Below are 15,638 nucleotides of genomic sequence, written 5' to 3' on the forward strand. Positions count from 1 at the left end.
ATCGATTTTGTTAATTGAATTGAACTGGAATATGTTTTGTTACTGATTAGGCTATGATTTATAATACAAGCATACAAAGTTTTGATTGGGAATAAAATGTTCAGTTGATTGGGGAGAAACGAAAAAACTATTTTGTCTTTATTTTAAGTTGATATCGAAATTCAACCATAAACGAACTTGTGTGCCATCCTCAAAATGCCCCATGTGTTTATCTCTCACTAGATAAAAATGTAGCAGTAAGGAGTAAATTAAAGGCCTGCATAAACCTTATAAACACCAACAATAGCACAATTTGCGCTTATCAAAGCTTGCGAGGATGCTAATCGGTGGTATGTAAACCTGTTTCATTAGGAGAGCGCACTGCGATATAGGTTGAGGCCATCTTCGCTTCTGAACCACCCCTCACAACAAAGCCCACTGGTGACGAGTCAATCGATCATGCTGAAATCCATCAGCGTTCATGCACCAGGCGGTATTTTCGATTGCTTAAGCCTACAGCACTAAAGTGGCTGCTGTTGGCGATTTTCTGCCATGGCTGAAAACATTGGGGAAGGAGATAAAGAAGAAGGACATTTTTATCAAGAACGAATTAAATGTTCACCCGAAGAGGAAACAAGACTCGAAAGGCAGCACTTTTGGAAAGTTATCGATGCATTTAGATATTATAGGTAACGTTACTGCAATTTCTTGTACACATAAGTAGCTAGCTAGCTAACTAGAATATGAAGTCGATAGCTAGCTTAATTAGATGGATAGAACATGTCAATTTAGCACAACGTTTGTCAAAAGCGTTGGCAAAGTATAACTAGAGGTGGTTAGATATCGATTAGTCTTCACGTTGCTCACTTGGACAGCTGTGACAAGTAACGTCTCTGGCTGTGACGGCTTCCAAAACTGTTAGGCTAGCTAGCTAGATCGCTAGTAGCCTGGTCATTCTGTAAATTAGTCGATAGAAAATTAACGCTTTAAGATTAGATACTGTTTTATTACTATGATAAGAATATAACACACTCTGTAAAACAAGGAATCCTTAAAAAAAACATCTGAGTATTAACGTTAACCTACCCAGACCAGAACTTGGTTGGTAGCTATCGATACATTAGTAAGCGACATTGTAAAATGTTGTTCTATGTGAAGGTGGAATAGCTAGCTAGTCTCATCTACACGCTCTGTGGCACCTGCCATTGTGTTGTCACTGCAAGGAAATCTGTGATTGACTGCTGATCAGTTTTGCATCTCAGCAGCAATAAACGAAAGTGTTTAACCAAAAGCATTTTGGTCTCGTCAATCAAATTACCATTTTTGGCGAAGGCTATAAAATGAAAATTGTGTGCCCCCAACTGCTCAGCAGTGATTTACAATTTATTGTTCAGGTGGAACATATTGTGCTCCATGCAACCACACAAATGGGTATAAGTTTTACTTAAGAGAGTACGAGATGTCGTATCCATAATTGGATTTGGCAGGTTCCGTTTGCTTCAGATTCGGGTGGGTTTGTCAGATGGGGTTTTTGTCCTTTTGAAGATCTTTTAAAAATGAAATCTGTTTCACGCCTCTCCACTTTCACTAGCTTACTGCTTGTCTTTTTAGTAAGTAATTCTTTGTTGGGAAAACAAATTATTTACCTTTTTAAATGTAGGTTGCATCATACTTTCTGAACAGTGATTAATCACTAGTGAGTCACTGTGAAAACCTGCTCAGTAAGACAGATCATAACGTGTGGGGTTGTTTTGTATACCGCCGCTGCCTACCAAAATGCCTAACTGATTTATATGGAGACTGTGTATACATTATCTTATTTTTTGTGTTGTTATTTCTATCACATCAGCTGTTTAAAAATATCCCTGTTTTATATGTATTATTTCTCCCATTTTGCCATTCTTCGGCATATAGATTAAGGATACAAAAAGGCAGACATGTGTCCAATGTGGAAACTCTCCAGCAAAATTGGGTGGGATTCAAGAGATTAAATGAGCTTGGCTTGACCTGAATTAATAAATCCTGAGGGAAATGTAAGGTACGACCACTAGTATAGTTGCACTCACACAAAAATGAGAGTCTTCAAGACTTCACATGTTGCCAGTGCACATCGTATGGGTGGCGTGTATGCCAGTTAGATGAAGCTAAAAGTGGTGCTAATGAAATGTAATTGGTTTCATTCATGTGAGCTTTTAGGCAGTGCATCACAGATGTTTGTGCACACCCACAGTGAACATTGGTGTAGTGCCCAGTGGTTCACGGACCTTATGCCTTCTGGGACAGTTGGTACTGATAAAAGCTTGCTAGGATGCTAATAGGTGGTAGCCTATATTAACCTGTTTGTTAAATATTTAAACACCCCCAGTGAACATTGGTGTATAGCCAAGCAAAGTCCACCTAGGTGTTTGCAGTTTTTACTACCACACTAAAGCCTCTTGAGGATGATATGTCTTCTGGAATTTTATTTCCTTCTCTTCTCTATTTCTTATACTATTTATCCCCATAATTGCTGTTTAATTTCTCCCCTCTCTTTCTCTCGCGTGCGCGCGCATTTGTGTCTAGAGTGCATGTGCAGGAGCGGGTGAACCGGGCAGAACGGCAGTTCCGGTTCCTTCCACAGCACCATCAGCAACTTCTCCCACAGTTTCTGCCAAACTTGGAAAAGATCCGTCACTGTGTCGACCACAACCAGGAAGTGCTGCAGGCCATCATCCACAACTGCGTCTACATGTTTGAAAACATGGAGTATGGTGAATATGTGAGTTTTTTTTTTTCTTATTATTATTATTATTATTTTTTTTTAGTTAAGTCACCATGTAGCGAAGGGAGAGCGTAGTCACCCCACCCAGACTCGAACCCGGGTCTACAGGGTGCCAAACATGCACTCTGACCGCAACTAAATCTGAAATGGCCTGTGATCAGTGTGTGCTCAGTATGCCAGTGAAGTAGAACTGCAGCATGACTTGTCGCCTCTGAACTCTTTTTGATTACCGGTGTATTTTTAGCTTTAGCGGCATTCAAGGCATCTTGTAAGACATGGCTTTAGTTTACTATTGCCTGCTGCTGCACCCTGTTTCAGGACGATCAGAGGAAGATGCAGCCCTCCTCCACGTTTGACATGGACAAGCTTAAATCCACCATCAAGCAGTTCGTACGGGACTGGAGCGACACCGGGAAGGCAGAGAGAGACTCCTGCTACCAACCACTCATCGATGAGATACAGAGACAGTTTCCGCCAGACCAGTGGTGCGTCCACGTGAAACAGTGTTAAGGTTCATTTGAATCTGAATTTTTTTTTGTGCAAACGTTAAGTGTTTCCGTAAACGGCTTTGTGTTGCCAGCGATGTTTCCGAGGTCAACGTCTTGGTGCCTGGTGCTGGTTTGGGTCGGCTAGCTTGGGAAATCGCACGCCATGGCTACTCCTGCCAGGGGAATGAGTGGAGCTTCTTCATGCTCTTCTCCTCCCATTTTGTGCTCAACAGGTAACCCTTCACCTACCATGTTCAATGATTAATGTACCTTACGATGTGCAATTATACACTATGCTCTTAAAATAGGCTATTTACACAGGCCCTAGTGGCTGTTTTTACTAGGTATATCGCACTACATAATTTGTTGACATTGGAGTGTAATCAAAGCTCAAGCCAAACTGAGACGCATCATGCCCACCATTTTGTCACTGACCTTCAGGGAATCCAACGCACGTGACTAAAATTCCCCTCAACAGCTAGCTCTGCATGAACACATTTGTGTGTTTTTCTTCTGAAGTCTGAGCGATGTGCTCTCCTTTGTAGATGTGGGTGAACTGGTCCATCCTCAAAAACTCTGACTGGCCTGAAAACAGCCAGAAGAGGGCAGGCAGGACCAGCACAACAGTGGGAGGCGCTAGTATATCTGCCAGTCTTAAGACCAGCCTTTGCATTCCCTCTCAGGTGTGAGAAGGAGAACTCTATGACCCTGTACCCTTGGTTGCACCAGTTCAGCAATAATAAAAGGTCCTCAGACCAGATTAGGCCCATTACCTTCCCGGACATCAACCCCCAGAGTCTTCCGGAAAACTCCAACTTCTCCATGGTGGCGGGAGACTTCCAGGAAGTGTACACTGAACCAGGTGAGTGACCCCCACATTGTATTTACATGACGGACAGCTTTTTTCCAGTGCTACATCTGTCAATTCTTTAGGGGCTTGGGCTAAAGCTGAAAGAAACAACTGATTCATCAACAACTATTTCATGTGTAAATTAGGATCTGCATTGCACCTTAACCTATTTGTTTCATGCCTCTGGGGCTGTTTACAGAGAAATACTTGTTATTTTCTCACAGATGCCTGGGACTGCATAGCCACCTGTTTCTTCATCGACACTGCCCATAATGTTATTGACTATGTGGAGACTATCTGGAACATTCTGAAACCTGGTGGGGTGTGGATCAATTTAGGTGAGTCTCTTTCAATGACTTCTAGAAATTCAAATTATTTTCGTTAAAAATGCCAATTTCTTCCTTGATTCACTGAGAAGTATATTTGCATTCTTTCATTCAGGTCCACTACTGTACCATTTTGAAAATATGGCGAATGAACTTTCCATTGAGCTGAGCTATGAAGATGTAAAGGCTTCCATCTTAAAATATGGATTCGAGCTGGAGGTAAATCTTGAGTCTCTTGAGTGTTACATATTTTAATCATATGGAGATGGTAAAGGAGAGTGAGTATAAAGTTGCATCCATTTTTCAGTTAGTCTAAATTTTTTGCATTGCAAATAAGAAAAGAGATTACCTTAATTGTGGATCTTTTAGTGGATAATTCCAAACGTACTTGAGATGTTAGTGGAATGTATTTGCCACATGTTTTACTACAGATGTGGGTCAATGAGTTGCAACTAATAAAGATATTGCAGTAGCACTTAAAATCTTCTTGTTTTTGATGACTGCACTCTTTCTAACCCAGATAAAATGTCCAGCTCTTTTACTCTTACTCTTACTTACTTGGATGACCTCTTGTTAATCTCTCTGGATAAAATGCATTTGTCTGTGGCTTGTCAGGGGCCTGTAAAGCTGGAGGTTGAATGAAACATATTTGAAAATATGTAAATGGATATATATACATAATTGGCATCATAAAGGAAGGTGTAATTGTGTGGTGATGTAGAAAATATATTGTTATTAAACATATGCACTTTTTAGCCTACTAAATTTCAGAGGAATATAATTCTAGATTTATGGCTGCTTCCCTGCAGCAAGTTGATGTCATCCTGTAAGGCTCGACTTATGTGTATTTTGAGGTTACCCGCAGTTGGCTTTAAAGTGTCATGATCTTCCTTTTGTGTTTAACTTTGCAGATGGAGAGAGAATCTGTCCCCACAACGTACACGGAGAACGATCGCTCCATGCTCAAGTACTTGTATGACTGTGTGTTTTTTGTGATGCGGAAACCAGTCCACCTGTGCAATGGCCAGCATGATGGGGAAGAGGGCCACCATGGGGAGCCACAGTGGACAGAAGGAAGGAACCAGACTACCACATGACATCCCACTGACTGAATGTCGTGAGAATCACAGTGCTCTAGAAAGTTGTAACTCTAAAGCACAAACCATTGATTCCCACTCGTGCTTTTGTGATTCGCGGACAGCAAAAATCATCTTTTATGACGCCATTAAAACGGACACTTGCATTGCATTTGACAAATGCCGTTTCTCCGCTTCTAAGGACATATATGCCACGTTTAGGTGCCTCTTGTCACTTTTATGTTGTCCTCCCTTTGAAGTGTTGCACACTTTTTTGGGGGACATATTTCTGCCAGTGTTTATTTATTTTCTTAGTCTACCCACAGAGAATCCCTGGGCCTGGGAATAGTCTTTGTTGACATTTCACGGTGCTGATTTATAGTTGGGAGCAGCTTGTCACCACTGGATATTTTACCCTTCAATATACAATTGGACATTGGATGGATTTCTGTACTTTATCTGAATATCATGGGGCAACTTTACAATAAAGCGAAAAGTTTTTTATATATATTTATTTTTTCATCCTCTGAAGTTATTTGGAGATACGGTTTTAAGCAAACTCGAATCATTCAATTTCATACATGTTATTTGGGCGTACATCGCTGGATTGTTTACTTGTTCTTGCTATTCCACTAGGGGGAGCCTTGGAGTTAGGTCGTGGGCGCAGGAAAGTGACGACACAAAAAAAGCTGTCGACATCAGTTTATGGTTTTAAACGCGCCACATAGGTCGGCCTTTGGTAGTTGTTGAAGTGCAGTTACAAAGGAAATTTGATTTGGCGTGTGTGTGCTGCACACATGACGAAAAGGAGGGCAGAGGGAGTAATGCATCATGATTCGCCTCATAAAAGACTGTGTTTTCAGTCTCTGTGCAACAACGATACGACGTTACCAGGTATACGAGTTGTCCAAGACGCAGACGCTTCGTCGTTGCTCTCCTTCCTCAGTAACCATTGCAGAAAAAGAAATTATGTCGATGACAGAGAAACTCAAGAATTGTCTAGACCGCGAAAGAAGTCATTTCAAAGCAAGACGAGCTGGACAGTCTTGACTGATAATGAGAACAATTCTGGAAGGTTCCGGGAGGCAGGCGTGCAGTCGCAGTCTGTGGCACAGGAGGTTGCATCAAAGAAACGCTCACGCGAGGAGAACCAGCTGCACGAGGCCGAATATATTCGAAATGTAATTAAATAGTATTTGTTATACTTTTCATCATCATTTAACTGATATTTAGCTTACGTTAAATCATTGGCTATGAGAGTTACTGTTATGTGAACGCAAATACATTTGTATTGTAAAGCGCATGGTGTCGCTGAAGACCTGTGTCAGGTTTTCAGTCCTGCTCCTGAGAAGACCTAATCCTGCGGCCCTGCTTTACGTGATTGAAAACATCAGTGGCTTCTCTAAACACACCTGATACAGCTAATCATTCCCGTTGTCTTAGTAGTGATAGGCGTATACATCAGATGTGCAGTTTTTATTTCTCAGTTAGTGTAAACTTTTTACACTATGCTCATACAATGAGATCTTTACAGGAATGTTTCGATTGTTTTGTGTTTCCAGGAGTCAGAAAAAGCAGTAGAGGATGTACCTACTTTCAACACATTCCAGTTCTGGAGAGCACCTCTGCCACAGCTTGACATGTCTTTGCTGCAGAACGACAAGTCTCCAGGACCCACAGCAACACAATACACCAGAGACGTTGAATCTATGGAGACATGAAGAAGAAATGTCGTCATTGTGTAGGCTCATAAAGAGAAGGAAGGGAGAAGAGGATGTCTGAGTTTCGTAGTAGTTCAGACCTTGAGTGCATCTCGGAGCTCGAAGGCTTGTGCACTCAAACAGTACTTATCTTTCTCTGAGTACACAAACAGGTGACTTGATATGTGAATGTCTAGTCCCATAGAAGACTAGGATATCTGCAGTGTATAAACACAGGCCTAAACAAATTACTTCACTAAACATTCGCTGTATGCACTGTTACTCTATAATCACCTTATGTGAGTTTCACCTAGAATTTCTCTGAAGTAAAATTTATGTCATTTGATGGCGGTTTTGCATTATTCTGGTGAACTGGATTTTTTGGGTATTTGAGTCCAGATGCGGTCAGTCTTTTGCCCTCGTTATGGGGCTTGTTAGTTTATATATGGTCAGGAGTGGCCATTTGCCATAGGCTGTCAGGGGAGTTTCCGTGTCATCTAAATCATATAATTACCTTTTTTGCTCTAATGCTTTGCCTTAAATAGGTCTTAATTTGTTGCAATCAAACTGAGGAGTAAGAGTAGGACTGTGTACCCCAATAACATGTAATTTTTTGGCACATGTGTGAATGTTTCCCTTTGTACCTGTTCAGTTAGGTGTTTTCTTGCTGTATTAGTATTACGATAGTTGAAAGTGATCAGCCTACATGGAAGATAATTCTGTGTGAACTTCCACCACCACTGTCATAATGTGTATAGTAATTGCTTTTTGGCAATTAAATATTTGTGTTTCCTATACATTTTTGGGCTTTGTCTCCTGAGTATTTACTTTATTTATTGTTTCATATATTTTGCCCCCCCCCCCCCCTTCTCGCATCTTTGCTTGTTTTATGCTCAATGTTGGGCTCCCACATGGCCTTCATAGTCTTTGGGATTTTACAGCAATTATTTATAATGCCTATTATATGGTGGGGGGTTGATGAAGGAGCTGCGGTCTATGAACTTTGAACGTTGATAATTGAGCTTACACCAGATAAGTTATCCAACGCTGAGGTGAGAGACCCGCGCAGAGCATTAATACGGCGTGATCGAACAAACTGCATGGTAGGTTTCTAAAGTGTTTTGTTGTTGTTTCGCGGTCTTTGTGTTAATTAAAACAGATATAGACAAAATAGCACTATCAGTGTAGAATATGCATCGAAGAGATCTTAGAACAGTTTACGCGGGTTTCATAAGATAGTTTCATTGAAATATAACATAGCCTATCCCTTTTAATTTATGTGCGGGCAGTTTTTAAACAAGCATGAATGGAAAGTTGATCAGCTTAATGTGATGAACTAGAACTCGTGCTGTATTCGTGTTTGTTAACACTGCCATACCTGAGAGGATAGGTGGCTGGGACATAGCCTATCAAGTTAGTTAGTTATTTGCCACACAACGTGTTCCCAGAACTCCCCATAGTTCTTTAACATATGCCCCTGATTATACGTCAGCAGGTGAAATTATTCCAAATTATAGAGGGAGAACAGGCATCAACATGACTTGAGGCTATGATGCTTTAAGTTTTCTCAAACTTTCATTATTGGCTATTACGACACGTGGGTTTAAACTCCATTACCTTCGCCATGTAGTGATGTTTTTATGAATAGCTTTTATTGAAGATGTATGGAGATGTGTTGGTGTTGATTTAGGTGGGTTTTTAAATCCAGCCCACAGAAGTGCTGGAGTGACGCCACTTTATCGGAAAATCCCACCCACTCCTTCCTACAGTTTACAATGCAGCACTAGAGAGACATTCGAGTCTGGCAAAATTCATGACATGTAGACAGAGATGTAGGCTACAGTAGACGTGACAAATGGAGGTAATGGCTCGAATTCTGTGAGACATAATGCAGCAGAAATGTATACAAATGTTGATGTAATATCATCACTGGTAGAATGAAAGATTTCATATATGCTTATGACAGATTTATTAGATGTTTTTTTTTTTTTTTTTAGTTTAACGCAAAAAGTAGCCTACACATTGATACAATAGAGTGTCCCCAAATGGGGATATAGGAGGTTACAGTGTTTGCCAATAGAGGAGTGTTGTAGTGTTGTCATACTTTACTAAATGTTATCTAGATCAGTAAAGATCAGTTCACAGGAAAAACTACTTTTTCAAAGACTTCTTTGGATAGCGGTCTTCTATTGGTCTAAATAAGGCATTTAAGGCTGCATAACATTTGCCTGTCGCGAAGCTGTTGAATGAGCATATACGCTGTCCTTTCTCGTCTTTTCAGCTTTCAAATGTGATCCTTCCCAAAGGTACCTGTCAAGCAGTGTAAGCAGACACATCACATTAAAGCACTGTTACCTTTCTCTCTCCGAATGAGTGAACGCAGTGATGCCGGTATGTAGTGATTAATTATTTGGGCTCGTCATTATCCTTGTCTCCCAACAAATTCTAACTAGACTTAGCCTAGTTTTTCATGTCTATCAGGGTGGGTGGGGTGTTTATACAGACTGTTTATACAGATACTGAATGCGTAATTCCTGCCGTGCAATACCAGGAAGGGTATGTGTGTATACTTCCTGCGAATGCCCAAATGCTTTCATTGTACAAAGTTCTGAACTATTTGTGGACACCCAAGGCAATTCTGGAGATTTGGTAAAGCGGAGAATAATTTCGTATGCATTTTATCACGTAGTATTTTTAGCGCCATGGATTTTTATGCTACACGGAATTATCCCATTTTCTTCACATACAAAAAAAAATGATCGATTGAATCTCCCAATCGGAAAGGTGTTGACAACAATAAAGTCAGTAGAATCATAGTAGTGTAAACTGCTTGCCATTGCATAGTAATAAGTAATCGATAAATCAAAATCACATATTTATCTAAGACATGTTCACAGACTGAACATGTCTGTGAAAAGAATACAGACAGTGGTTTCCTCTGCCATCCTATTTACTCCTATACTAAGCGAAAGGGAAAATAATGTAATGAGGAATGGGTTGATCATTTCCATTACGGAATTTGTAGAAGTTAATTGTTTCTCTGATATTTTTCTTCCTACTTAAGGCTAGTAAAACTTGGATTGAGGAAACTTTCTTCAAGAGAGAATGTGTGAAGTTCCTTCCAGCATCCCGGGACACCCACAGGTCCAGTAGACTTTTTATACTATGTCTCATACAACAGAATACACCAACAAGCAGTAGCGTTCGCTACTTTGTTCTCTGGTAAAATGTTTTTTTCTTTATTTTTGCAGATGTTTTTCAGTTTGTCAGGTGTGCCAAAATCTTATCAGGTACAGCGATTTGTCATTCTTGTAATGGTCTCTTGAGCATCATCAATTCAATTCCATTCATTTATATAGTTCCATTAAGAAAATACATTGTCTCAATATGCTTTACAGAGCCCAAAGCCTGAACCCCATGATCATTTTCTAAATACCATACTTTGAATCCCTTTTCAAACAAACCAATTTTTGTGTGGTTGTAATTCAGATCTTTTCCCTGATTCAATTCTCTTGCCTTCACCAGGTGCTGTTGTGGGAGGCTCATAGGCGAGCACTTGGCATTCCCACTCAGGAGCCTCAGTCTCACCCGGGCAGAGCTAGCTCAAGATGCTGCGGAGTGGTCCGTAGAGCTCCACACCCAAACAAGTCCGACAGATGCCTTTGGCTCTATCGACTTCCAGGACAGCGCAAAGAGGTCATGTAGGGCCAAGGTAAGTGAAAGATGAATATTGGTTAATGAGAAGATATTTTAGTCCATTCTGATTGATTGATTGAAAAAAAGTAAGAGGTGGTATGTAAACCTCATACTACCCTTATGCACCGGAAGTGCTGTAGCCTCATGGCTGTTGTGGTCACACCTGCAGTACGTGAGACTGTCGTGCAACACTAAAGCAGAGCAGCTAACACACCTGATGCTGAGGGAGTGGCAGATGGAGCTGCCCAAGCTGGTGATCTCCGTCCACGGCGGAGCAGAGAACTTCCCTCTGCCCCCTAAGGTGTCACAGGCTTTCTGTAAAGGGCTCATCCGAGCTGCGGAGACCACGGGGGCTTGGATATTCACAGATGGCATCAACACAGGTGAGGGGTCATCTTCTAAGCTATGCAAAGGTATGTTACGATGTAGATTGCATCCAATCATTTTGCAGTCAGGTTGCATCAGCTGAAGCCATCTAGGATTCACTTTCAGTGCACTGGGGGAACAGTTTATTTCTGCTTGTTAGTAACTGAAATTATGACTTTGGATTTTGCTTATGCCATGCTTGGGGATACAGGAATAAGGGATTCACACCATATGTTCTTGTAGAATTGCCTCTTGTGGATGTGCTGTGACTGTGTATCTCTGAAGTGACTGTTATGGCGGTCCTTGCATTACAGGTGTGTCCAGGTATGTTGGACAAGCCATGAAAGAGTATGGCACCCACGACTTGCGCAAGAGAAATGCTGTTGGAATCACACCTTGGGGAGCCATTGAGAACCACACTGACCTTATAGGAAAAGATGTGAGTTCAACATGGCGTGTAGGGATCCATATCCTTGTCATGCATGAGAGCCTAGTGTGTTGTACCTCACAGTGGGGCAGGCTCTGCTTCTGTTTATACCTCCAAACTGGTAGATGAGACAGCTTAAATGTTGTCATGTCACTTTGTTAGGGAGCAGTAGGGAGTTATGGCCAAAAACTAGCGAGCTAACTACCTAAAAGCCATGCAGAAACCTTGCAAACAGCACCAACAGCCCTCTCAACATGCTACCTGGTGTCTGTTTATCTGTTGTTCGCATAATCATATACCATTCAAATGAATCAGGAGATGACGGCAAAACTAGTTGCCTTAAAACATACTTCAGAAAGTGGCAAATTGTTGTATAGTTTTGCTTTAAATTGCTCTGATAGCAAAAGTTAGAAGAAAGTCACTCAGCTTCTTTGTTTGTTTTTTGAAATACAGAGGGCCAGAAAAGTTTGTGTACTGTAGACAAAGACTACCTGGTACAGATAGGATAGCAAGACAAGAAGTGTTTAGTGCAGGTGGAGTGAACAGAATTTTTTTTTTTTTTTCAAGAATGAGTTCAAATCAACCAAGATCTCCTGCCTTAACGACTTCAGACCAATTGCACTAATTGCCGACGACACAACCATAATTGGACAATAACGAAGCCTGATAACATGAGCTGGTAGCTCAAGTAGTTACTTCGTGCGTTGAGAACAGCCTCCAGCTCAACCCATCCAAAACACAAGCACTCATCATAGATTTCAGGCACAACCCCCTGCCCAAAACCCCCATAAACATTTCAGGAGAACCCATAGCTATAACCAACCCATTCAAATGTCTTGTCACCCACATCAGCAATACACTAAAATGGAATATCAACATGGACGGCAGCTCGGACAGTCATACAGTGCCCTCCACAATTATTGGCACTCCTAGTGAATATGAGCAAAACAGGCTATGAAAAAATATGTCTTTGCTGTTTATCCTCTTGGTCTTTCACTCAAAATATTCACAAAAATATTATCTTTTCATTATAGTAAAATTATTGAAAGAAAAAAAAACAGTTGACATTGAATAAATATTTTCCCCCAAAACATGTGTGCCACAATTATTGGCACCCCTAGAAAAATCTTATTATTTAAATCTAACTGAAGTATATTTCCAGTCATGTTTTACATTTTTAAGTTCACCTGTTTGATTAGGAACTCTTAAGAGGTCAACCATGACTTCCTGTTCCACTGGCGTACAAATATGAGGTGACACAGGCCAAATTCCATTAGTCATTCATCACTATGGGAAAGACCCAAGAACACAGTGACGATGTGCGACGAAAGGTTGTTGAGCTGCACAAATCAAGAAATGGACACAAGAAAATCTCGAAACAGTTGAAAATACCAATTTCCACTATCATGAAAATAATTAAGAAGTTTAAAGCGACAGGAGATGTTAAGAATCAGCCTGGAAGAGGACGTGTGTGTACATTGATCCCACGCACCATGAGGAGGATGGTTCTACTGGCAAAAGAATCTCCAAGGATCACAGCTGGAGAATTGTAGAGGTTAGTGGAGTCTTGGGGTGAGAAAGTCTCCAAAACTACCATCAGACGCCACCTACATCACCACAAGTTGTTTTGGAGGGTTGCCAGAAAAAGGCCTCTGCTGTCAATCAACAAAAAAACTAAAGTGCCTACAGTTTGCCAAATGTTAGTCAGACTTTCAATGGGACGAGTTATATGGTCAGATGAGACCAAAATAAAGCTTTTTGGCAACAAACATCAAAGGTGGGTTTGGTGTAGACAGAAAGATAGCCATACAGAAAAGCACCTCGTACTCACTTTGAAGTATGGTGGTGGATCTTTGATGTTGTGGGGCTGTTTTTCTTCCAAAGGCCCTCAACATCTTGTTAGGATACATGGTAACATGGACTCCATCAAATACCATCAGATATTAAATGAAAACCTAACAGCCCTTCCAGGAAGCTTAAAATGGGCCAGGGTTGGACCTTCCAGCAGGACAATGATCCGAACTACACCTCAAAATCAACACAAAAATGGTTCACCAACCGCAGAATAAAGGTTTTGCCATGGCCATCACAGTCCCCCGACCTAAACCCCATAGAAAATCTGTGGGATGAGCTGAAGCCGAGTCTACAAACTTTGACCTCAGAATCTGAGGGATATGGAGAGATACTGCATGTAGGAATGGTCTCAGATCCCGTGCCATGTGTTCACCAACCTCATCACACATTATAGGAGAAGACTCAGAGCTGTTATCTTGGCAAAGGGAGGCGGCACAAAACATTAAATTAAGGGGTGCCAATAATTGTGGCACACATGTTTTGGGGAAAAATATTTATTTAATGTCAACAGTTTTTTTTTCTTTCAATAATTTTACTATAATGAAAAGGTAAGATTTTTGTGAATATTTTGAGTGAAAGACCAAGAGGATAAACAGCAAAGACATATTTTTTCATAGCCTGTTTTGCTCTTATTCACTAGGGGTGCCAATAATTGTGGAGGGCACTGTACATACAGTATACAGGCCATTCTACCGAATTGGTGCAAAGTCAGGTTGGAAATATTTTGAAAATTTGTATGTTTTATTCTCAAAACTTTGTCCGTTTGTATACTGAACCATATCTAAAGCACACATTTCTAGGAAAAGAACCGTCAATTTTTATGTTGTATTTTCAGAATGTGTTGGAATGTTTTTCCTCTCCCAAAAATTGTCACTACCGAAACATAGTAATACACTATAGTAAAAGAGTATTATTATTAACCTGTTCAGATTGTGTTTCCTTCCCTTCTCTGAAGAGTATTTTTACAAATATTTCTTGAAGGTTTTCACAATGAAAACCACACTTTGCACCAATTCAGTAGAATGGCCCATACAAGACATTCATGAGGATTACAGTACAAACTAAAGCAAGTGCTGGGTCAACATTGCTACTCCATCTCTAAGTCAAAACCCTGACGTCCCAAAAATCTTGGTGAAAACGGAGGGTAATCAGGGAGTAATAGCCCAGCTTAACGACCCAACTATTCTAACCAAGTGCTTGGGTTGGAGTATTGCATTCTGCTCAGAAATAAACATGGAGGTCTGAGGTCCGGACCTCTGTGATCTCAGTGCTGCGCGCTGCCCTGGTGATGTGTGGGCAGACTAGGCAGGAGTGACGCTTTTTGGTCTCTTTCATGCCCTGAAGTTTTTAACTTCTAACACAGTACTCTGTCATTGCTGTGCCTGTCTTACCTGTCGTACTCTCCTGTGTCAGGTGCTCAAGCCGTACCAGACTGTGGGGAATCCACTAAGTAAGCGGGAATGTTTAAATGGCTTCCACTCCCACTTCCTGCTCGTGGACGATGGCACTCTGGGAAAAAGTGGAGGACAGCTGGATCTAAGGAAACGACTCGAGCGCCACATCCGCTCGCAGAAGATTCACCCCAGTGAGTGTGTTTGTTATATGCATAACCACTACGGTGGCAGGCTAACACCGAGAGTGTGTGTATGGATACACGATTCATATGCAAAGTTCTGCTTCATTCTCTTGAGTGAGCAAATGGGCTTTTCTGCTTCATTCTCAATTGTGCAAATGTCTGTTGGTGCATGAAATGCAACCTCAAGTTTTCTGCAGCCCAGCATGTGAATGTATCTGTGTGCATGCGTGCGTGCATGTGTGTGTCTGTTTACGTGCCTGCATGTATGTGCGTGTGTATGTGTGTGTGTGTGTTTGTGTGTGTTTCCGTACATGTGTGTGTGTTGTCAGGACTGTGCCAGGGTGTTCCAGTGGTGTGTGTGGTGGTAGAGGGGGGTCCAGGAGTTCCGTGTCTGGTCCTGGAGTATGTGACCAGTGTACCCCCGGTGCCCGTCGTCGTGTTCGAGGGCACAGGGAGGGCAGCTGATCTGCTGGCATTCGTGCACAAACAGACTGCTGTAGACAGGTGATCCATGCTCCCACCATGTTATCTGTGTGCTG

At 41.4% G+C, this 15,638-nt stretch overlaps 3 protein-coding genes across 8 annotated transcripts in view; all 3 read left to right on the forward strand.

The window, feature by feature from the left end:
- The first annotated feature begins 204 nt into the window (after positions 1–204).
- On the forward strand, positions 205–5,990 carry carnmt1 (carnosine N-methyltransferase 1). 4 transcript variants are annotated; one of them, XM_042708211.1, is made up of 9 exons: positions 536–668; positions 1,894–2,017; positions 2,542–2,737; positions 3,059–3,225; positions 3,321–3,461; positions 3,912–4,090; positions 4,303–4,416; positions 4,520–4,623; positions 5,316–5,990. In XM_042708211.1, exons 3-9 carry the CDS (start codon positions 2,708–2,710, stop codon positions 5,499–5,501), a joined length of 921 nt encoding a protein of 306 aa, XP_042564145.1. In that variant the 5' UTR covers positions 536–668; positions 1,894–2,017; positions 2,542–2,707; the 3' UTR covers positions 5,502–5,990. The 4 variants fall into 4 exon arrangements, 3 of the variants coding, with proteins under 3 accessions (XP_012685843.2, XP_042564145.1, XP_042564144.1); XR_004163998.2 differs by lacking the exon at positions 1,894–2,017 and having other exon boundaries at positions 205–668; positions 4,497–4,623; positions 5,316–5,449; XM_012830389.3 differs by lacking the exon at positions 1,894–2,017 and having other exon boundaries at positions 227–668.
- Positions 5,991–6,088: 98 nt separating this feature from the next.
- Positions 6,089–7,977, forward strand: wu:fa19b12 (uncharacterized protein LOC560551 homolog). Its single transcript, XM_042708212.1, has 2 exons — positions 6,089–6,661; positions 7,043–7,977. Exons 1-2 carry the CDS (start codon positions 6,278–6,280, stop codon positions 7,199–7,201), a joined length of 543 nt encoding a protein of 180 aa, XP_042564146.1. The 5' UTR covers positions 6,089–6,277; the 3' UTR covers positions 7,202–7,977.
- Positions 7,978–8,047: 70 nt separating this feature from the next.
- Positions 8,048–15,638, forward strand: part of trpm6 (transient receptor potential cation channel, subfamily M, member 6) — a 28,225-nt gene continuing 20,634 nt past the window's right edge. For 2 of the 3 annotated variants that reach the window (XM_042708208.1, XM_031570249.2), the window contains exons 1-9: positions 8,048–9,041; positions 9,462–9,571; positions 10,245–10,324; positions 10,432–10,470; positions 10,706–10,892; positions 11,046–11,259; positions 11,557–11,681; positions 14,937–15,108; positions 15,429–15,603. In XM_042708208.1, coding sequence (XP_042564142.1) covers positions 9,566–9,571; positions 10,245–10,324; positions 10,432–10,470; positions 10,706–10,892; positions 11,046–11,259; positions 11,557–11,681; positions 14,937–15,108; positions 15,429–15,603 — 998 coding nt within the window. In that variant the 5' untranslated portion in view covers positions 8,048–9,041; positions 9,462–9,565. The remainder of the gene's footprint in view (positions 9,042–9,461; positions 9,572–10,244; positions 10,325–10,431; positions 10,471–10,705; positions 10,893–11,045; positions 11,260–11,556; positions 11,682–14,936; positions 15,109–15,428; positions 15,604–15,638) is intronic. The other variant, XM_042708209.1, reaches the window with a different exon arrangement.

This window comes from Clupea harengus, chromosome 7 (genome assembly GCF_900700415.2).
Source record: "Clupea harengus chromosome 7, Ch_v2.0.2, whole genome shotgun sequence".
Classification (NCBI taxonomy): Eukaryota; Metazoa; Chordata; class Actinopteri; order Clupeiformes; family Clupeidae; genus Clupea; species Clupea harengus.